Here is a 24,473-nt window from a genome sequence, read left to right as displayed (position 1 = left end):
ACAATGAGGCTGAAAATTAAAATCAAAGAAATAGAATGGTTTCAGGCAAGGGCAAAACAGACATCTACTAAGTGCAGGTTGTGAAATCAGAGCAGGAGTTAGATGCTTTCTCTTTTTTCCTCTCAGTGGTTGCTGAACCAATGTGGTCACAACAGCCGTGGGGATTTGGGAGCTGGCCAAGAGGCCAGGTGACTCAACATTGCATTTCTTGTCCCTCTAGGCAATTTCTCTCAGCAGCACAAATTTATGCCAGAACAGAGAACAGTTACCTTCTTATCAGGAAAAGATATATATTAAAAGTGTTTGTTATTTTCACCCTTGGCTAGCAAAGAAAGCTGAGGGAAGTTGGCAAGGGAACCAAGCCCGATTCTCCCATTCTAAAGCCAAACATCTCTAGTTATTACAGAAAAATCTGTGGGAAGGGTAACTGCTATCTTCTAAGCTCCTTCAGGGTCAGAAGTGAACACTTATCTTTCCTTTCATTACATTCTCATTAAAAATAAGCAGCAGTTATATTTTCCTTAAATGAAAACTGACCCCAAACAATAGGGTCCTCTGAAAACAAAGAACCGGATGTTTATGGTCAATATGAAGATACCTCAGGGCGGTGGAGAACCAATGCTACCTAGCTTCCTGCTGAGTCACCTCTAGACCAGAAGATCAAATATCATTGTGAACTGTTTAACTGGTTGACTAACTGATTAAAATTTCAACAGAGAAATAATATGCATATGTGAGCATTGTAGAGGTATGTCCCAGAGGCCCTTAGTGGTAAAATCCTAACAGGCACCCTTGGATTCTACTTCCCTATAAACACACTAGTCCTCACAGAGAGCTGTGATTTCATCACATGGTGCCATTTTACATTCTGAAGGTGTAAATGCTGAGGAGAGGAGTGGGGACAAGGGTGAAGGAAGAGATTTTGAACTTAGACATGGGATAAAGCTCTTGTAAGGGAAAATCTGAGGAGCCCCATCCAGAGACATAGACATCTGGCATCTGGATTGAACTGCATTTTCTTATGCTTCCAGGACACTTTATCACCTTGAAATCCTTCCCTCTACATGGCCTGAGGGCCAACCAAGTATATAAGGTTACTTCCTGCGGTGTGATGTAACGCGATTTTCGCCATAAGTCAGAATCCACCTACATAAGCACCCAGTCACTCACTTGGAGCACATACACAGCAGTAATAATGTGAAACAGTAAAAAAAAAAAAAAAAAAAAAAAAAATTAAAAGAAAGATAACAATTCCTGACCTTTACTTGCGGTAAATAAATAATAAAAAACATAAAGCACATATGTACATACGTCGAAATGATGGAACTTTTTTTTTAAATAAATATTGTAAATGGGAGATGGCGACGTAACCGCAAAACAATGTACGTCGAGTCGGACATAACCCAAGGACTGCCTGTATGTGGCCAATGGGGTACTGCACTCTTAGCAGATACTTTTTGGATATATGGATGGATGGATGGATGGATGGATGGATGGATGGACGAATGAACAAAGAAACAAAGGAATACAGTGTGTGCTTTTTTTTCTCTGTGCACTTTAAAGTCATTCATTCAAAATTAATATTCTACTTGCAAAAAATGTTCAGCAAAGTTGCTCCCAAATGATTTCTCCACACTGCACACAAATGTTGCCCAATTCATTGGAGACATAACAGCATACTGTATAAAATCTGGGTAGTGGTAATCTTCCCAGACTCTCTACCACACCAAGGCAATTAGAATAATTAATAGCAACTAGAACTCATTGACTTAAAAGTGAATTACCACAATTGGGGATCTGCAGGTTCGCCAGGGGAATATTCTTGCTGCTTTCATTTAGGCAGTACAAATCCTGAGTTTCTGGACTGGATTTACTCTCCTGAAGAGTCTTGATCCACATAATATCACAGGAGCATGCGAACGGATTGCCCACCAAGATCCTACATGGAACAAAAATAAAACCCAGTCAGGCTTCTCTTTTTTGATTTTAACTACATTCATGTTCCTGAAGCACTACAAAATTATGAATTCTTTCTAACCAGCCATCTTTGAAAGTCATACCTACCTTTAAAACATATTAGTAACTACTTATTATTCATTACTTTATCTAATGCTTACTGAGCTTCTGCTGTGTACAAACACCACTGTAAAGGCTAAAAGATGCAAAGTGATATAAGACCTTTCAGAATAATAGGGAAACAAGATAAGTACAGAAATAGCTGTAATGTAAGAAAAAAAGAGTGTGTCTCATAAAATGGGGGGAAATAAGGTGCTGTAACCATTTTATTACTGTTATTATACAGTTATTAAGAAGATCTTAAGTGAAGATGCCAACAGTAAGTTTTCAGAAATACTACCATACTTATTTCTGGTCAGGCTAGAGATCAAAGTGTTATTTAATAAGCTCAAACTTCAGTGGGGGGCAGAAAAGTGTCATCTTCATTTAAAATGAGACTGTAAATCCAATGCTAGGACTGAAGTGTGAGAGCTAATCGGGTGCTGCTCACAGCTTTCTGCAACCACAGTTCATTTGATTGATGCAAGAAAGGTGGAGTGAATGTGAGAGAGAGAATCTGCAAGGGAGCTCTTGGACCTCTGGCATGCATGTGCACACGTGCTCACATGGCTACACAAACACACACACACACACACACACACACACACACACACACACACGCCAAGCTCAGGAGTTGAGAAAGCAAGGGCAGTGAGCTCCAGATTGAGCCTCTAAGCCCACTGTGAGATCTGCTGAGAGAAAGCCACCATTCAGCCGTGCTGCCTGGACTCCTGTGGCCTGCGACTGGTGAAGGAGGAAATAGTCAAGAGGAAAATAAAAACCACAAGAAAAAAATCTTTAAATGCTTATTTATAATACTCAGTGGCCTATTTAAGATGAATTCCATTTATGGTAATGAGCCTTTAAATGAGGCCATTTAAAATCGTTACATAGGCTCTGCCTGGAATTAACCACAATACTTAAGATTTCCATGAGGACCGGACCTGGGCTTTGCAGCATCATTTACTCCTGTGGTTTTCTGGTCGGGTTCTAAGAATCTCAGGGATCCCTGGAGACTTTTCTGGGAATTTCTTTGGGGAAATGTGATCATGGACGACTCTTTAATTTGTGTCTGCTTGATGGCCTCCAAGTATCCCTCCAACACCAAAATAAGATTTGGCGCGACTAGATATGGAATACAATGCAGAGGAGATCCACAATGTCTAAGCCCCACTAATTCAAGCTATTTCTTGGCAGCCTGAGTCCATAAAAAACTAAAGAATCATTCTAAAAAGAAAGTCTGGTTGAATCATCAGAGAGGATAAAGAAGCCAGGGGGTTCTTCAGTTATAGATATAAAGATATTCCTATGACCACATAATGCTGGTGGACAACTGGCTTCTTCCTCTAGCTCATTGTGCAAACTCTTTTTGAAGTGATTATTATTACATGTGCATGTTAGACTTCTACCTCTCCCACCACATAGCAGAATCCTGGACCACAGAGATCTTCTATCGCCACGGCCTATTACCATGTTACTTTGATTTGTAACAGGCACACAATTAACATTTGTTGAATGAATTCATTAAATATGTTGCAGGGAGAATATTGAGACATGTGAATTTGGAATCAGAACTCTAATTTTTAACCAAGCAAGAAAATTTTCTGCAGTGATGCTTAAAATTTTTACAGAGTATCTTATTCTATTTTGTGTATCTTCCTTAAGTTTTTAATTTGTCTACTCCTGTGTTAGAAACCTAGTACTTCAACTACTTGAATTCAGTTTATTTAAAATCATTGCCAATCACTAAGACTTTCATCATGTAACCTTCATTGCTACCAATTAGCTTGCTGTCGCTCCACTAGTGACATCTTCTAATCTGCTCAATTTCCTTGTGAATGGGGTAGACCCTACAACTCAGGCCACATACAGTTTAAGCAAAAGCTTTGCCTGGTATTCAAAGGCCTTGTCCATTTTGGCCCACCTCTGCTACACAGAACCTCTGTTGCAGGGTTCTTTAGGCACCTTTAACCATAAGAATGTCAACAATTCACATCTGCTTCATGGTGATAACACAAAAATTGAACACACTTGGAAATTCTGGCTATTAGTCATCAACACATTTAAATATTTTCCCTCCATTACAAAATAAATCATTTATGTAAAAACATTTAAACTTATCATAAACAACATATTACTATTGTGGTTTCTAATTTTTATTACTCAATCCTGTCTTCTTAAGGGGAAAAAAAACAAGTAACTAAAACTTGAGAAATCATTTTTCAAGAATTTTGACATAAAAATAGATCTGCAGCATCACTCATTTAAAAAAATACTTAATTGCCCTTTTCCTTGAAAAAAAAACAACACAAAATCATTACTTACAGCTCAGACAAGTCAAGGTGACGGAAATGTTTCCTAGACAAACTCGTCAGTTTATTTCGAGTAAAATTGCTGAAAGGAATAAAAAACGATTAAATGTGAATCTAAAATGATATATTTCAGAAATAAAGTATTCAAATCAAGATTTTTTTCACAATATAATTTTATTTGATCATGGTCCATGCCTTACTTAAACCCAATCATCTCTTTCTTTTACCAGAAGTGATAGTTTAGTTTTTCCTGCTTCTCCTACCTATCATTCTTACCAATGGTGGGTAGGAGAGCAGGGGGTGGAACATAATTTTCCTATTGTCTATGTTAAGTCTCTTTTTTACCCAAAAGCTTATTTTTCATATGCTGATTCAGAGCCAAGTTATATACCTCCTAGAGATTTCTGACCTTTTGAACAACTAATAGAAAGATTAAATTAAATTTAATTTAAAACCATAAAATCACCAGAGAGAAAAGATGCTTTAAAATGAGTGTCATGAATATTTTGAAGTCATGTGACATACAGAACTCTGGATATGAACTGGATTTAACACATCCTCATAGGAGAGAAAACAGTTATTGATTAATAAACTCTGCTGAGATCATTTCTATAGGATTTCTAATAACTAGATAATGCCATGAAGAGAACAACAGGAAATTATGTGGAGTATGTCAGAATTTTTCTTGAACTATTCTAACTACATGTCATTTTAAGATTTGGACCAATCAAAGAAAAGATTTCATATTTGTTATGGGAAAAATAATATCCAAACATGGATATATGTTCCAAACATGTAGTCTTTTCAATGGGCAAGAGTTTCAGTTTCCAATGATCAATGCTATGAGACCTTGATTTGGAAAATTCTAAGCCATAATCCTGGCAGCTGACTCCCTCTGTGAATTTGTTTACTAGTTGAATTTACTTAAAAAGTGTCCAGTGGTTGGTCCTCTAGACATGTGTTTAGTAAATAATATGAATATAAAATAAACACCAACTTTTACAAAAACAGCCAACACCTCAACGAACTGCAATGAGCCCTTCAGTGTCCGTTTCCTGCTCAGGAGAGTGAGTGTTGGGCTGAGAGCCAGATAAGAATGGGAGATCTGAGGGTGAAAGTAATCCTGGACCCTGACCTGAGGCTGGTCAAACAGCGTAACAAAGTCATAAGTTAAAAGTATCTGGGTGTGTCTGACCAGTCTCCTTCAGAAAGAGGTTACAACCCAGGAGCTAATGCATGATCTCAAACTAGGCAGCTGATGAATATAGAAAGGGCCACTTTTGTGCCACATAACTCAAGGAGGTATGTATGTGTCCACTCCCAGCCTTATTCTATACTGGCATTTCCACTCACCCAAACCCCTACCTACACAAGGGTGCCCACTTCCTTCTATGCATCCATCTTCTCTTTTGGAACATGGAATGCTCCCCAACATGAAAAAAATCTCCGCCAGGAAGTTAAAAAATGTGCCTACATAAATCTTTTCTTTTGGAATGTGGATAAAGAATGGCTTTCATTGGAGTATTATACATTGAAAAGTCAATCTGCCTATCTTCCCCACAGTCTTGGAGACACAAATATTTTCATCTTCATCAGAAATCCCAAGCCTTCTGGGGGGTTGGGGTGGGGGGGGGGGGGAGTACAGGGGAACCTGCTCTTCCTTCCAAGAAGAACAGGAGAGGAGCAAAGAAAAATGATACTTATTGTCAAGGTTCCCAGGTCAGCCAGCGAGCCGGCACCGGGCGCAGCTGCCCCTATTGGGCTGCCAGCAGCACAGCCCAGAGCTGGGTTACGCGCCAAAGAACAAGATGAGTTTTATGAACCATACTTATTATTGGGGCCAAAAGCCAAAAAGAAGGAGGAGGAGAGGGGAAAAATCCACAATCCTCTTACTGTTTGATTATAGGACTTTGCAAAGGAGCTAATTAGCACCTCTGCAAAGCCCCTGGAAAACACAAATGCTGGCTTTTCTCACAGTCTCTGGATTCTCAGGGGCCAGGCAGGAATGAAGGCACCAAGAAATAAACTCAGTGACCAGTTACAGAGCCTCTGGAGAGTCCCCAGGCCTGCAAATATGAGCAGGGTGGAGGGGAGTGCTGAAAGTGAGAGGCAGGAGCCAATCTGAATTTCCTTAAACCCCAAGTGTAATGCTCTTGTGCAGGATTTTACACCGTAGGAGAAACTAGCAGAGATAATCAGCATATCCCAGGGACATCAAGAAACAGCTTCTGATACACATTTCCTTCCCAGCTCACTGTCACCCGTGATGCTGATATTCAAGTTAAGGGTGAAATTTACTTGTGGGAAATCAGGGAAGAGAAGCCAGTTGCCCCAAGTGCTTGATCTTAAACCGAGGTTGGGACTAAGGTCTGGAAAGGCAAGCGCTTGACTTAATTCTCTCCTCCCTCCCCACCATCCTTAAAAGCCAACCACACAATTTAATTCCTTAGTTGGGTGATTAGAGCCTCTTTCATGACATAAATCAATGAAGCTTATGGACATTTCATGATTCCTTCATAACAGTTTGAACACTAGCCTTACTGTGTAACTATGCCTACAAATATCAATCTGCCCAGTGACTGGGCTTCCAAATTATTGGCTTTTAATGAAACTGTATAGGATAGGCCTATTTCATTGGTTTCCTATTTTCAAATGGCACACCTTTGGAAGATAGGGAAAATGCTGGGCTTTATACATAGAATGCCATTAAAAATATTCTACCAGATAGTAGCAAAAATACACAAGGTAGCTTTGGTTTCCTAGAAATAGCTTGCAACAAGGAAAGTAGGGAAAATATAAGAGGCACAATAAAGAAATAAACTAGTCTATTACTAACACTGCAATTAATCATAGCCCACTAAACAAAAATCACAACAGTAGGGGAAATGATTTGGTAAGACAACCAGTAAAATGTGGTTGTTGAGCAATTAGGGCCTAAAGCCAGGTGTAATGAAAATACCGGAATTAACTACTGAGGTCATTAATACATGTAAGTGGCTGCATTAGAGCATTTTGCCTTTTTTCTTCTCTCCAGCTTCTCTCTTGTTTATGCTGTCAAGGCCTACGCAGCCATCAGACTTGTTCAGGCAAACTGACTGCAGAGATGGTGCCAAACAGCATTTAGTGAAACATGTTAATAAAGTTCCTTGGAGTTTTGTCACATTTTTGCCAAATGCTTTTTATCTTAATTCCATAGGCTTTATTTTTAAATTGTCTTCATCATTAACACCACCTATAAAATATGAAGTCAACCTAGTGGCTTTATGAAATTAAGGTTTTTCATAATATCAAAAATCTCCATAGAGAGTCCAGGCAATCTGCTCTAAGAGAATGATTTCTTTTATAACCGGCCTGAAAATCAGTTGGGGAACTAGTCTCCCCAAGAAAAGAAAGAGGACAGATGTTACCAGAACGCTGGTCCTTGAATCTTAGGGATGACACAGATTTTATTTCCTGTTCTCTTATTGGAAGACCATGGCCAGGAGCAAGTCCTGGAGCCATAATTCTGTCACTTCCAGTCGCTGTACCTGAGAAAGTCCAACATCTTCCTCAGTCTGATTTTCTGTCCATGAAATGGGAATAAAAATGATTTTCCCTACCACTTGTTAGAAAAACCAAGCGAGATAATGCAGGTGACTATGAGACACATAAGGTATTGTTACAAATAATTTGCAAAGCACCAAAGGCCCAATGAATGCAGGCAACATTCCTCCAACAGAAGGTTACACTGAAAATCAGGACATGGGGACACCAGTCTGAGCTTAGGAGTGGGTGATGCTCTGTTTAATGATGAAACCTTTTTGAAAGGCCACACCTTGTTGACTAAGTGCTATCATCTAACAGGATTTAGCAGCCAGCAGCCTAAGAGCTCCCACTGTCCCTATTTATTTATAACTGACTTCAGCTGACAAAGCTTCAACATGACTTCAGGGGAAGCATTTGCTATTGTTAATAATTGTCTGAACCTTTGGCATGTCCCATGGTTGACTTTTCTCTACTTCTGTCAATCATGACAGATAGCTTTTTTTAAATGAAACTTCAAAAGAGGACCTATTGTGGGGGGCAAGGCATTAGTAACTGTGAGCTCCCTGAAAAGGCCATGGCCAAGTCAGTGTCTTTCCATTCCACTGGTTTAATGTCTTCCAGGCAATGTCATGATTCCAAGGAAAAGAATCAAGGACATAGTTTTCACATCAGATTCTTGCCTTGGCCTATTGCTCCGTCCAAGATGGAAATGGCCAAGAAATTCATGAAAGGGAATAAACAGGCTGTTCTAATAACCCTCTAACGCTATTCAGAAGTCAAAGATAATGATTTCTAAGTTATTGTCACAGATATACTAATTTTTTAAAAGTGGGGTTAGAGTTGGAAAAGAAGGAATATAAGCAGAGAGGACAAATTTTTTAGTAAATTGGGCCTGGGGAAGCAAAAGACAACTTTTACTTACATGTGCTGTAAGTTGCTGTTTTTCAGAAATGCTTTATGAGCCACAAATTTTAATCCTGAATCCACAATTGTCCTATGAAAACATAATTGCACGCATGTTAGAACTAATCGATGAAAGCCACCTAACTCCAATAGAACATAAGAAGAAGTTCTGAGGTTAAGTACACACGCCCTGAGTACTCACAGATTCTTCAGGCCCACGTAAGCTTCAACATCATCCTCGTTGATGATTTCTAACCTTTTCTGATTTGCGATGTAACTGCAAAAAAGCAGAGTGAAAACCATTGACTCAGAATGTAGACAGAATATAAAAGAATGGGTAACATCCATACAATCTTACCACAGTGCCCAACGTGATCTTTCCCCGCCCAACCTAACCCCACCATGTAAAACAAAACAAACAAAAAAAAATTAGCTAGGGGAGCAAAAGTGAGTGTGATTGAGAAGAAACCAGGATTGAGTAGGTGTCAAGGTCAATGACAGGTTCACCAGGCTTCATTTTTCTTAATGTTTATCACTCTTTCAACTAACAGTTTTAGTTTCCCTCCCCTTTCACCCTATGCATAGAGGTGAAAATAACTTGGAAATGCGTTCATTTCCAAGTCTCTCAAAGGCAGTTCACCCTTATGGCAACAGCCACAGGGATGCTGGCATCATCACAAGCAAGACAAATGACACCTTTCCTCACATTCCAAGAGTAACAATCACTCCCTCCTTTTAGCTCCTAAAACATTGAAGCAGATTCCCTTCCCCTTTTCTCTCTCTTCCTCCCTTCCTCCCCACTTTCTCTTGTCCCGGCCCAGCATCCCTCTCTCTGCCTTTGTCAGTAACAATAACAATTTTTCCTTTTAGGAAACACATTTCACAAACCCCACATAGCCCTAGTGCACTCTCTGTAAGAACCTTCCTCTACCTCCCAAAGCCTCAAATACAGCAATACACTGGTGACTCTGGCTGGACAGAGAATTTCATCCCTTTGATCATGATGATGGGCTTAGACTTGGTCATGTGACCTCAACTAGACCAATGAGAATCCTCCCTAAAATTAAATAGATGAATGCTAGTCCAGACAGAGTCAGTCTTTCTCTCTCTCTCTCTCTCGCTCTCTCTCTCTCTCTTTCTCTTGGGTGATAGCTGAAAGATTATACAGGATGGGGCTTCCATTTTTCTGCCATGAGGGGACTATCCAGGAATAAATTCACACACAGAAGAGAGATAGGAGTACAAAAAAAGATAAAACACTGAAAATGCCACTTGAGCCTTTGAATCCAGCTATCTCTGAGGTCAGATGCCACTAAGTGAAGTTTGTTCTGAATTTCTGTCACCTATGACCAAGAATATAGACCCAGTAATACAAACACAAAGCTGTTAAAATTGCTTTCATGGAATTTCCTTGTGATAGTCAAGAACCTGTCTGTCCATTTTTCTTAGATCAAAACCTCTTTAAAGACAGTGGCTCCTGTTTTACAGTTCTTAATATACACCACCGCATCTATCAAAGAACCTTGCACAAGGTAGCTATTCAACAGATAAAGGATGGATGGATGGATGGATGGATGGATAGCCTAATGGATGTATGGACAACCCTTAGAGCTCTAAAGTCACTATAGGAAGTTGTGCTATGATGCATTTTTTTATTTCTTTTTCATTAAGATACATAACATATTCCAAATAAGATTCCAATTTGCTGAAAACAACTATATAATCCTGCTGTTATCAACATGAGTTAAAATGGGGAAAATAATTTAAAAATAACAAATTGGAGAGAAGATGCAGCATCTATAGGTCCCTTCCACCTAATCCAAAAATGAAACAAAAAATATTTATGGTAAGAGTTGGTGCACCCATTTCTAGAAAACAAAATTTTAGAAATAAAATAAGTAAATGCTCTGAGGGAATAAAATTACACCAAAGAGAAATAATTTTAAAAGGACCCACATAAACATCATCCCCATTATATAAAAATGCAACTTCCTAGGTAGAAATCCATCTTCTACTCAGAGATCTTGGTTCCCCTGATACCCAGGGCCTGGCACTTAATGCTAGTAGATGTGCAGAAAGGATTCATCCTCTTATCTCTTTCTAGCGCACGCAGAAGGAAACATTTTAAGACTCCAACCTAATGCTCAAAGAATAATTTTCAACATCAAGAGTTTTTATTAAATGCTTAAAATTATCACACATTAAATGTATTTTCCAAGATTTTCATTCCACTAACATTTTTAATAGAGATCACAGTGACCTCCTTCTAAATTATCTCCCAATAAGGGATGGATTCCAGGGAGCCCCAAATTTTAATGCTTTTTCCATGCAATTATGGTAAAAGGGATAAATAGCTTTCATTTGGGCTCACAATCAAGATTTTTCAGAGAAACCTGTCCACTCCTTATAGCTGCCCTAGCATGGTGGCTGTCAGTGTTCTGAAAACCTCAACCCTCTTTGTCTGGACATCATTATATGCTCCGTGCTTATGACAGGGGCCCAACGCCAACAGGTCCTTAATCAACTGAAGCACAGAGCATTTATCTTTATGTTATTTATGCCCTTCATTTTATTATTATTACATTTGTCACCAGATTTGGGGAGGGGTTGTTATTAATCCTCACCAGTGGATATTTTTTCCACTGACTGTTAGGGAGAGTGGAAGAGAGAGGGAAAGACAGAGAAAGAAACATTGATGTGAGAGAAACACATCCATTGGTTGCCTCCTGCACATGCCCTGACGAGGGCCCAAACCAGGGAGGAGCCTGCAACCAAGGTACATGCCCATGACCAGAATCGAACCTGGGACCCTTTGGCCTGCAAATTGACACTCTATCCAGCTAGGTAGGGCTTTTGTTTTGTATTTTTGTTAAGTCTCACCCAAGGATATGTTTCTGTTGATTTTTAGGGAGAGTGGATGAGAGAGGAACAGAGAAAGAAACATCTATGTGAGAGAAACACATTGATTACACCAGATTTTTAATTCATAAACTCCCTAGTTATACTTGACAAAATACAGTGAACTAGCATAAATAAAAATGGAAGTCATACAAGAAAGAAAAGCAAGGGCAGAGACATCAACGGAGCTAGAAATTAGGTTTTAAAATGTGTATTGTTAGAAAAAAGCCACAAGCTTATTTCTAGGTTTTCTAGTCACCAATGCCCAAGAAAAGAAGGAATGGGACATAAATTTGGTCAATGGTAAATTTATAGTGTTCATGAGATGAAAATAAGTCAGACATTAAGCAAAACATAACTGCTCTCGGATCTAAGACTAGACAGGCAATTTTGTGGAAAACCATCAAAAGAACCATATAAAATTATGAAAAAATGGTCACTAGAGAATACTCTTCCACTGTGGAGACAGGAATTTCTTAGGTAAATAATGATTTTTTTTTTCTGTTCAAAATGGAAAAATCAACAGAACTATATTGAAAGGTCAGCAGGTGTCCTCTCAGATGCCAGGAATTCCCCTTCATAAGTTACCATCTGCAGAGGTGCCCACATGAAAGCTGCTGGTTATATGATCATGAAATCTACCCTTAAGAACTATCCTTCACTACCATTGAGCAATCACAGGACTAGAAAAGAAGCCAGTGAAATTAATAACAGACAATTGACAAAGGGGAAACTCCATGGCCAAGAAGCATATAAAAAAAAAACTGCTCACACTATAAGGAATCTGAAATGCAAATTAAATAATGATATTCCTCTCACACTAGAATGACAAAATGTTTAAAGATTGGCAATATAAAACATTTCTAAGGATGTGAAGAATTTCTCTTACATTGTTGGAGGGGAAGAAATTGGTATAACCACTTTGAAGAGCAATTTACCAGTATCCTAGAAAATTATAAATTGGCATACTTCATAGCCCAGCTATTCCATTTCCAGGTATTCACCCAAGAGAAATTCTCATACATACACACAAGGAGACATATACATGAATATTCACTATATTTACGGTCAGAATCAAAACTTGGGAACAACCCAAGTGTCCATCAATACAGAAACTACTCAGCCATAAAAAAAAAAAGATGAAACATTGTCATTTGCGACAACATAGATGGATCTTGAAGGTATTATGCTAAGTGGAATAAATCAGACAGAAAAGTATAAGAACCTTATGACTTCATTTATATGTGGAATATAAAACAAAAAAGTAACAAAACAAACAAAGCCAGACTCACAGATACAGACACCAGAATGCTGGTTACCACATAGAGAGAGAGGAAGGGAGAAGGTGAATTAGGTAAAGGGGGTCAGATGCACGGTAACAGAAGGAAATTATATTTTGGGGGTGAGCATACAATAAAATATACAGATATCAAATTATAATGTACTCCTTGAATTTATATAAATGTATTAGCCAATTTTACTTTAATAAATTTATTTTTTTTTAAAGCCCAGCTGCTGTTGCTCAGTGTTTGAGCATCAACCTATGAACCTGGAGGTCACAGTTTGATTCCCAGTCAGGGCACATGCCCAGGTTGCAGACTCCATCTCCAGTGTGAGGTGTGCCGGAGGCAGCTGAACAATGATTCTCTCTCATCATTGATGTTTCTATCTACCTCTCCTCCTCCCTTCCTCTCTGAAATCTATAAAAATATATTTTTAAAATAAATTAAAAATAAGTAAATTTAAAAAACTGAAAAAAGTAGGATGTGTTAAATTCATAAGTTGAATTGAACCAGATCTTTATATTTGAGCAGAAAATAATCATCACGTTAAATGAGGAAAAATGCATAATAATATATGCATATAATATAAAACAACTAATGCAAACTTTAAAAAGGTATTTAATTTATGGGGGTGACATTGGCTAATAAAATTACATAGGTTTCAACTGCACAATTCTATAATGCATCATCTGTATATTGTACCCAAAGTCAAATTTCCTTCTGTCACCATGTACATGATCCCCTTTAGCCTCTTCTACCTGCCCCACCCCCCTTCTCTCTGGTAACCACTATACTGTTGTCTGTGTCTATGAGTTTTTGTTTGTTTATTCGTTTATTTGTTTGTCTTGTTTTTTCAAAAAAATATACAGAAAACAACCAATAATATTCATAGTCAAGTATACATGTGAAGTATAAGAAAATTACAAGTAAGATCACTTTGGGAAAGGAGGATGGGTCTCGGATTAAGAAATAAGCTGTTAAAGTATTTATTTTATTAAACTACTAAACTCTTTTATTAGAGGAGAAAAGACTTGTAGCAACAAAGACCAAAATGTTGAAGTGTCAGTTCTGAATATAAGTACATGAAGTTATTGTTATATCATTGTGTTTTTGGTTTTTCTTTTAAAAAAATTTATGAAGAGGGAAGAAAGGGAGGGAGGGAGAGAGGGGAGGAGGAGGAAAGGAGGGAGGGAGGGAAAGAGACAGAGAAACGCATAGAGGTGAAATGACTGCAGAGAAGCTGAACTCCAGGACTTCTCAGTTACTCAGTGGACAAATACACCTGGGCCTAAGTTCTAGTTCCCTGGATCACCCAAAAGACAGAAGTCTGAAAACCTTCTGCTCCCTGCCCAGAGCTGCTCTACAGGAACCAGGAGACTAAGGAGCTGGGCTGCCCCCTACTGGTGATGTCCACGTATCTCCAGGGGGATCTTGACAACACCAGGTCTTCTGAGTTCTCCCATCTCATTGCACTGCTTAGAGACCCTGGGTCAGGAAGGAGAGAAGAAGAGCCAGGCCAGGGCAGACAAATGAAAGATGCACCACCAGCTTTTCCCACAGAAAACCATTTCCCATCACTCCAGTCACAGTGCTGTTAAACTCTGGGGGCTCTGTACTGAGTCAAGCTTTGCTTAATAAAACACATCTCTGAGAACAGTTTCATTTCCAGTGAAGCAGAGGGAAAGCCCAGCATTTTGACACAGGCCTTTCTTAAAAGCTTTCTCTCCATGACAATTCCTAACTCCCCTAGCCATCCCCCAGGGCCCATGTCCCAGGGCTTGTCCCAATAAGAATCTCATGAGTTCAGCAGAGCTTTGGTTCTTCATGGAAAACCAAGCTTCTGCCCTTCAAACCTGCAGAGGTTGCCTTCATTCTACTTTTATGAAGCCTTTGAACAGTGACAGGGACTCATTGAATTTGAATTTATTTTAATTTGATACTCCTTAAGAATTCCTCTCACTTAGCTCCTGGGACTCCCATTCCCTCAGGCCCACTCCTTCCACTCCTTCATCAGCAATCTGTGTGGAATCATTCTTGGCCATCAACCAACCTGTTTTGCCCAAATATGCCTTCCTCCATTCTTGAATTCATATAAAGGACTCTAGGGTGGACCTCATAGTATCATAGTATCAAAAGTTTGCACTTTTACTACATCCTAAGGCCGCTATCTATTGCCCTAAATATTGGATCCCATATTCAAAGCACTTCTTAATGAATTCACCTCAATCTCTTCTGGGGCCCAGTCAATCTGAAATGTTGCTTGATTTCTACACAACCCAAAAAGGCTCTTTGCAATCACAACATGTTTTTTCCATCATTTGGCAAGCATTTTCCAACTTTGTAATTAAGAATTAAAAGAAATGGAGGTACTCTTTGTACCCACATTTGCATTTTTCCATGAACCTATCTGACTACCCAGCTGAACCACTAACTCTTCAAATTAAGGAGTTCTAGCCATCTCACTGCCTCTCCATTTCATGCACTCACAGGGCTGATTCTCACGAATGCCGGTGGACTTAGCACAATCAAACAGACCTAAGCATCTTCCATGTGGACTTTTATTACCCCACTGAAAAGACCAGACACAAACACACATGTTCATGAAAGATACATAGTAAGTACTAAATGAAAATTGTGATAATAGAAAATAACTTCATTTATCATGTATAAAACAGGGAAAGACAGTAACAGAAGAAGATGGAGAGCCAATTTTGAAAGCAAAATTTGTCCAATCTAGGAGTGAATTTGGATCACAAACACACAACACATTCCAACCAACTACAGTAGTTATTTATCTTTTTAAATATAAAAATTAATTGCCTTTAGAAAATGAGCACTTATTTGCCACCAAACTCCTCAGTCTAGGGAATGTTAAGACTAGAAATTGCCTCCAAGAATCTTTAGATCCATGAAGATAGATAGCCAAGCTTTTTAAAAAATATTTTTTATTGATTTCAGAGAGGAAGGGAGAGGGAGACAGAGGTAGAAACATTCAATGATGAGAGAGAATCATTGATTGGCTACCTCCTGCATGCCCCCTATTGGGGATTGAGCCTGCAACCCAAGCATGTGCCCTGACTGGGAAGTGAACCTGTGATCTCCTGGTTTATAGGTTGATGCTCAACCACTGAGCCACACCAGTTGGGTTCCAAGGTTCTTAACCTTAAAAGAGGTGATGCTCTCTGGGGACATGGATCACTGCCACCGTCTTTGATGGGCACAAAAGAGAAGGTTCCAAGCAGAGATACAAGCATCTGGATGGTAAGGCCACAGTGGAAGGAATGACAAGATATGATTGGGCAGGTCAACAAAGGCTTAAATGAAGCTCGGGCCTTGAAGAGGGACCAGAAAGTCAACAGATAAATAATATGCACATAAGCCAAGTATCTACTATCTGCCATCTTATTTTGTATCATCACCAAAGCTTCTCCAACCTCAACTGGACATCTAGGACCTTTACTAAGACATTTTCTTGAGGGTAAAGAATTTCCTCTCCTCGGACTTAGCAAAATGCTTACTGGTAATTTTTTTTTTTTAAAAAAAAAAGAGAGAAGAAGTAAATTTAGGAAAAATTCACAGAAGCATTTTTGAATTACAGGTTCCTAGAAAGGGTCCTCATCCCATTTTAATAGATTTCACACAGGCTTTAAGAACCTATCAAATAAAAAAGAAAAGAAAAAAAAGAATAAGGACCTATCAAATAATTCCTCTAGGTAATCTGCTTGAGCAACAAAGAGTTGTTTCTAATGCAGCTTTTCTTCATGTGTATTAGCCTAACAGCAGTATCCTCTAAAATAAAATTTATCTTTAGCTTAGACTTCATTACTGAACTGTACTTTGGCAATACATTGAAAAGAAATGGTAACAGCAATGAATGTATCTAATGGCCACTCTTCAAAATGGAATCACTTCCTTCTACCTGGGCCAACCCTTCTCCCCTCCTCCCACTTCACCCCCATCCCCACACCCCCACCCCGGACACACACACACACCAAATAACTAAATAACCTAATAAAAGTAGGTAAAACCTAAAAGCCAAAAGGGATTGTGATATGTTCCCAGGCTTACAGCATGGAGTGAGGCATTTCAACTCTTATAGGATCCTCTCTGCCACGGGATGTCCATCATAGGGAATATAGTAATCCTCTAAAACAGCGGTTCTCAACCTATGGGTCGCGACCCCTTTGGGGGTCGAACGACCCTTCCACAGGGATCGCCTAAGACCATCGGAAAACACATATATAATTACATATTGTTTTTGTGATTAATCGCTATGCTTTAATTATGTTCAATTTGTAACAATGAAAATACATCCTGCATATCAGATATTTACATTACGATTCATAACAGTAGCAAAATTACAGTTATGAAGTAGCAACGAAAATAATTTTATGGTTGGAGGTCACCACAACATGAGGAACTGTATTAAAGGGTCGCGGCATTAGGAAGGTGGAGAACCACTGCTCTAAAAAAATATGCCTTTGTCCTAGTCCACAACTAGGCAGCTTCAGTTTATCAGCAAAATGCTGAGAAAGAGTTATGATAGTCAATCGATAATGGGCCATAGCAGAATTCAAAACAGGAATTTTCCAATGTGTCACTTCATTCTTAAGACAGGAAACACCACCCCCACATGAATGTAGAGAACAGCAAAAGAGCATGATTGAAATCTGGATGTGAACCGCCTGCTAGGACACGCTGGGTAGCATCAGCACTTCCACCTTTTATTGGCCATTAGCATAGAAGTAGCATCAGTAATTCCTGTTACAGAGCGCTGTGTGCCAGGCACTAGAGTGCCCAGGGGTTGTCTCCCTGTACACAGTGTTACCAGGGGAGCACTGTGATTGTTTCCACTTTTCAAAAGAGAAACCTGGGGCCCAACCATGCCAGGTCACTTCCTGAAGTTCACATAGCTGCCCAAACAGGATTTGCACCCAGATCTACTTGCCATGATTTCCAAACTCAAAGCCACTGTACGACACCAGTGGGACTACAGACGTGTAAATCTAGCACCTTCAATAAGGAATAAATTTTAAAATTTCTGCAAAGAGGACCTTCACGAGTAATCATGGCCTAAAATCAATAGTCAATGAAAAGGAATGAGGACATCTTACAGAATGCTCCTGTGTAGTATATCTACATAGAGCAGTAAGAGGAGATATTCATTTATCTTCTACAGATTCTTCTGCAGCTCTGAGAACTGCAGCTTCTAGGCTATCCCTAGGAATTTAAGAATCCAGTGGCTAGAAAAGAATATCAGTGGTATAGTGTGAGGGATAAACCCACTGCACTAGCTTCACCTCTTACTAGCTGTTTGACCTGGGGCCAGCCCCTAAGCGTCAATTTACTTGTCTATAAAATGGAATAACAACAGTAACTGCCTCATGGAGTGGTTGGGAAAATTAGGAAACTGCTCTCAATTAACGCTAATTATTAAGAACAATGAGCAGAAGACCAAGGTTCAAGGGCTGGCTTGTCACTAACTACCTGATGAGCTGAATCTCGGTCAGCCACCAGTGCCCACACCGGTGAAAGAGGAAATTTGACTTGATAATATCTCAGTTCCCTTCAGTACACAACTTACAAGAAAGTTTCAGCCAAATATTATGAAGGAAAAACTTGCACTCTTTCCCTCTGAATATTTATATATCTTTTTCTTACCCACCTCTATGAACGAGGAGGTTCCCAACAGGAAACACTACAACTATGACCAGAAAAATAAATTCTAGAAAAAGACCTTAAAGTTGGCTTTCCACATAAAGCACATCCATCTTCACTAGGAAAATGTAAATTTCACTTGACTTAAATTAAATAACAGCCTTTCCTGCTGGCTTAGGATCGGACCCCAGCCTACAAAGACTGCGATGGAAAACCGTACAAACTGGTTGACCAGAAGTCACAGCAACAGCATGAGGCCCAGACCCAGGGTCCTTTGTTTTCCTATGTGTCTTATTAGCAACTCACTTTTCAAAATGGAAGGATTTCACATTTTAGAAATATGATCTTCCATATTTTCTTCAGGCAAACAAACAAACAAAACCAGAAGGTCTGCCAAACTGGACTAGCATTTCTTCCTGGCCACAGTTAGGACGAGGTGAGTGACAGTGCCCCTGGGGGGTTGGGGCACATTTCCAGTTGGTAACATTCCCAACCAACCTCAGCTATTTCACAGGCCCATGGAAAGATTTTATGACACCTGACATAATTCTTGCCTGTAATTTCCTCTGAGACTTCAATGCCCCAACTATTCTCCGACATTGATATGTTGTCTCCATGCACAGAGATCCTGAAATGGAATCTCATCAAATAAAGGGACACCGAGACCACAATGAAAATACATCTACCCGTCCGGAACCTATAGAAAATTCCTCTGTTGTTAAAAGCTAACTAATACAGACACAACATATCCAAGTATAATTGTATACTTTGCACAGTGGTAAATAAATACCCAGGAGGAAAAAGGGATGTGTTTCTTTCCTGACCAAAAAAAAAACAAACAAACTATTTTTCTTCCAACTAATTTGCTTCATATCGTTATATAGGGTGTCAAAAACATGTATACACACTTTGAATAATTATTAATTCCAATGGATTAAATCTGAAAAGAAAGAAACAGAGCTATCCCCTGTTGCATGTGTATACATTTTTGCAGGGACACCCTGTATATTTCACATTAGGTCTCAGATCTTTCGATAGGTCACAATAACCCACCGGAGCAAATGAGAATCAAGTAAGTAAATATGTATCATGACACCGTTTCAGCACATTAGATGAGGAGCCCATGGCGGAAATGGTCCTGATATCGAACTACTGTCAAGAAGCAGGCTTAAGCTATATTTAAGCCAAAGTTTTTATTTTGAGCAGGTATCCTCTGACATCGGTCAATATGAAACCACCACGAACACAAGTCAGCTCATCAGGTGACTTTTGGTGTGTTCTGCAGCTAATTTATCAGGCAGGCCCGTGAGAGGCCATCCCTCTCCGCCTGGGGCACCCCGGGAGCCTAAGGGGGTCTCTCCTCTGGCTGGAAAGAGGATGATCACACCTGCTCCTAACAGCTCCTAAGCTAAAACCATCTCTGCTGCGCCCTGTGGGTGGAACTCTGCAGTCTCAGTTGAGCATCTGTCCATGTTCTGAGGCAAAGGGCTGCTTCCCCACAGCCTGGATCTGCCCGCTGGTACCTCCGCAGTTCATCTTGGTCTGGGGACCGGGTGGCTTCCACCTGGATGAGCACGCAGGCAGGCGGCTTGGTCTTTGTAAAAGGATGTCAGCCTGACCATCTGGTTGTCTGGTTTCCAAAAAGATTGGATCTGGCCTTAACTGGCAAGGGAGATGAAAATGTCCAAGCTGTGGTCAGAAGGGTCAACTTCAAGGCACATGCAGTCCAACTTCTAGCAAAGCCAGGCTCAGCAGAAGGTATGTGGGGGTGGGGGACTAAGATCCCATGTCCTACCCATTTGATAAACACAGCACTGGGAGATTAAATTCTTGAACCACTTCAGCCTCCTTGCAGAATAGGGGTCCTCATCACATCCCCCAACTTTCACCGGCCTTCTCAGTAAGAAAAAATAAAATCCACTTTTGCATTTTTCATAAGAGCTATGAATTACATCACTCATTGTCCCCTGCAAGAGAAATTCCTTTCAGAACACAGTGCCAGACAAAGCCATGTTCCTGTGGAATTAGGAGGCATTCTCCTTCCTAATAATGAGCTTCTCTTTTCCCTGCCAGGAAGTTGAGCACAACTGTTGTACTCCATTCCAGCAACTAAGTCAACCCTTACAATGAGCAGGGGGGGTGGGGGGTCCATTTTTTATTCCTTTTTTATTCCTCATTCACGCCCTTCCCCTCATTTTTACCTTAGAAACCTTATTTTATAAAATAATTATCACCAGTTATTTAAATACTGGTTACCTGCAACATTTCTGATATGTGTTCCATACAAACTCAGTGGTCATTATCTTATACTTGTTTTCAAGAAATGGTTAGTAAATCATTTCATCCATGATTCATTTGAGTTTCAGAGTGAATGGTCATAAATAAGTGAAATCATCTTGCAACTCCAAACCAACACATAAATTAACTTTTTAAAAATATATTTTTTCCTCTTTCTCTGTTATTTCAGGCGAGTCAATGTTTCATTTATTACTAGCAAAAAAAGAGCGTCCAATGATTAGCCCAGGCACTAAGAATTCTAAGAAGCATTCAAGTCAGCACTAATCACAGCAGAACACAGCTTTGAAAGCTCTTGGCCTCCGGTCAGGTCAAATCATTTCATATGAAGAGAATTTGTGGAACTAAATATTTCTGCTCCAACTTCGGGATAGATCAAGCATGGCACAGAGAAAACAGCATCGGGTGTAATGTCAAGAAAAGAGAATGATTTGAGTGGTGAAATTTTAGGATCTCTGTGAAGGTCTGTTTTGATTTGGGCACAATTCTTCAGCCAACATTTATAGGCTGTGGGAGTAAGAAGAGCGATAGAATATAAGGGACACTTCCAATTTTATCCTCACCGGTTTCACATCACATGTTAACCTTCAGTCACTTTTATAGAAGGTTAGAGATTCTTTCTTTGGCATTAAACTACAAAGATGCTGGTGGGAAAAGATTCCAGTCATAAGTGGTTGTGTAAGGCCACAATAAAGAAAAGCTATTTTGCAGATGGAAAGTGTGAGTGAATTTTAAAATCCTAAACAAATCTCTTATTTTAAAAAAAAAAATTTAGTTTGAGATATACCATTATTCAAAAAGACATATTTTTGAGGTACCTAGAATAGTCAAATGCATAGAGACAGAAAGTAGAATGGTGGTTGCTAGAAGCTAGCAACAGGGGAATGGGAAGTTGTTTAATGGTGTCAGTTTTGCAAAATAAAAAGTTCTGGAAATGAATAGTGGTGTTGCTTGCACAACTTGAATGTACTTAATGCCACTGAATCATACATGTAAAAATGGTTGAGATGGTAAATTTTATGCTATGTGTATTTTGAGAGAGAGAGAGAGAGAGAGAGAGAGAGAGAGAGAGAGAGAGAAAGAGAGAGAGAGAGAAAGCATTCTTTAAAGGCCTTGCAATTAAAGAGTGAGAATGACAGTTAAAAGAGAAAATGAAGTACAAACTGACTGATCACCTCCAGAGTCCAGGGCAACTGTTGTAAACAATCTAATAAATGAAATGGACCAGGACTATCAAACAAACAGTGGCAGAAAAAGACCATGACCTGCATAATAGTGGCTGAGTCTGACCCATGATTGCTCAGCACACAAATGATCAATATCCCAATCAGCTGAGCACACTTGGTCCCACAAGATGAGAGAACTATACCAACAAGCAAAGGGCCCATCTGTCCCCTTAACCCCACGCCTGTCCAGTGCCATACTCAAAGCAGATTCTTTTGCTTTTCCATGCTCCCCAACCCCTGTAGAGCCCACTCTTCTTCAAAATATGGTTAGGATAGACACACAGAATAAAAACTAACAGTCAAGTTCTTACTATGTGTTAGGCACTGGTACAAACATTTTACATGCATCAGCTCATTTTAACCTCACGGAAACCCACAGAGAAAGGTACTATTATTTTCTCCTTTTACGGGTGGAGAAAGTGAGGCACACAGGGCTTTAATAATTAGTCTCAAGTAGTAGGGGCAGACCAGCTTCAGAGTGGGGTGGGCTCTTAACCCACCAAGTAATCCTGCTTCACAACCTGTAGCACTCCCCTACTCAATACCTCAAGAAAATGAAAAATTAAGGTGCCGATCACCTATGCACAAATGACATGTTCAGTAATTTTTTAGCTTGGAAAAAAAAATATTGAGGAAAGGAACTTTTTAGGCACAGTTTTCACAATCTTAGGATCCCTCCTAGGATATCAGCAAATATATATTCAGCCATAATGGGCTGATTCTTTAAATATTACATTCATATCTAGAGCTTTCAGGGTACTAATAAAATCTGTAAGGGGAAGAGAGAAAGGTAGGAGCTGGTAGCCACAGATGTTTACCCATGAACTGCTGGGGACAGATCTCTGCTTTGCTGGTCTGTCTGTGTCTGTGATATCATGAGCTTGTTGTAATACAAGTCAGAGGGGAATCCTGTGCATGCTGTCCTTGTGGAAACATTGACCCCGTGATTGAGAAATCCTCTGAAGAGAGGGGGCCCTGCAATGGGAGAAGCATGGAGATCCTGGCCACCCCACTGCCTGCTCCCGTGACATAAGCCCTGCACTTCCACAGCGTCATCATAGCACAAAGCTACCATAATGCGAAGGCCAGATACAAGGCAGAAGCCCAAACAGCCTTGTCCTTTGTGCCCTTAGCTCTGGGCAGTGGATTCAGGCAGGACAGAGGCCTTCACTCTGGTTCTCCTCCAACTGAGTTCCTCCATATGAAGCAAAAAGTCACAGGGCCAACAGGATGCTCTGACCTGGAAATGGCACCTTTCTCTTGACCTAGTAGGATCCCGGAATTCCCTATCCAAAGACCATGAGCCCAATCCCAGGGCCTATGTAGGCCTTTTCTGTGGATCTGTTATGGATATGCATGTCCCTAGACATGAGGCAGTGGGGGGCGGAGCGGTTCAAACTGCTGTCTGTGGTGGTGTTGCTGGAGTCTAGATGTGTAGGATGGATTGTCTACACAGCTGTGAGACAGAAGTGATTTGACTGAAGACCTCCACTGGTGCCCTTCAACAGGCCACACAAATGGTAGGAGCTGGCCTAAGTCTTGCTACCCAGGACCCAGAAAAGAGCCTGGTGGGAGGACATGTAAAATATATACTTGCTAATTGACTAAATAAATGAATGAACTCATCAATCAATCAATCCACTGATGCGTGTATAAACAGTCAGTTACTGTCTTTCATTTCAGCTATCCTGAAATGACTTTGTCAACAAATACCTACTGCCCTCTAAACTGTACATGTATAGATATAAATACAGTTAGAGGAGAGTTAATGACAGAGTGCATTCTAGGCTAGGCTGGAGTAAACAAAAGGCTCAATTAAGCCTTCAAGGCGCCAGGCAGTTAAACTCCAGAAGACACTTTTTATTAGTGAGAAAGCAATTCCCTTAAAGAATAAAGGAGATGGCTAAGAAGTTAAATCCCAAAGGGTCAACGAGGCTTACCTTGAGAACCAATGATTCAACCAAAAATAAGACTTTTCTCATCAGAGTTTAACATCATATGTTGGATCTATAATGCCCATTCCTTTTTTAAAAATTAACTTTCAAAATATATATGGAGTCTATCTTTATTTGCATGTATATTATAAACATCCTGCATCATGTAAACATAAATAAATGGATGTTATTTATCTCAAGGGAGAATTATCATTTTGGATTATTCAACACAATCTGTTCACCTATATACTTCCCTACTCTATTTTAAGAGCCCTCCAGTCTCCTATGTCTATCAGCTGTTTTATGATCAGTTTTCCAAACAAGTAGCAAGATGTATAATAGTGTTATTACTATAAATATAAAGAAACCCCAGGAAACAGTCAT

The 24,473-nt window shown here is 39.7% G+C and overlaps 1 protein-coding gene across 6 annotated transcripts in view; it reads right to left on the bottom strand.

Annotated features, from left to right (window-relative positions):
- NTRK2 (neurotrophic receptor tyrosine kinase 2) overlaps positions 1-24,473 on the bottom strand; it is a 311,333-nt gene that overhangs the window by 270,910 nt on the left and 15,950 nt on the right. For all 6 annotated transcript variants that reach the window (XM_081103079.1, XM_081103075.1, XM_081103076.1 and 3 more), the window contains 4 exons: positions 8,998-9,072; positions 8,815-8,886; positions 4,381-4,449; positions 1,785-1,939 (listed from right to left, as the gene is read on the bottom strand). In XM_081103079.1, coding sequence (XP_080959205.1) covers positions 1,785-1,939; positions 4,381-4,449; positions 8,815-8,886; positions 8,998-9,072 — 371 coding nt within the window. The remainder of the gene's footprint in view (positions 1-1,784; positions 1,940-4,380; positions 4,450-8,814; positions 8,887-8,997; positions 9,073-24,473) is intronic.

Source organism: Myotis nattereri (genome assembly GCF_964212035.1).
Source record: "Myotis nattereri genome assembly, chromosome: 12".
Lineage (NCBI taxonomy): Eukaryota > Metazoa > Chordata > Mammalia > Chiroptera > Vespertilionidae > Myotis > Myotis nattereri.
The sequence above is the reverse complement of the archived record's forward strand: the minus strand, read 5'-3'. Positions and strand labels throughout refer to the sequence as shown.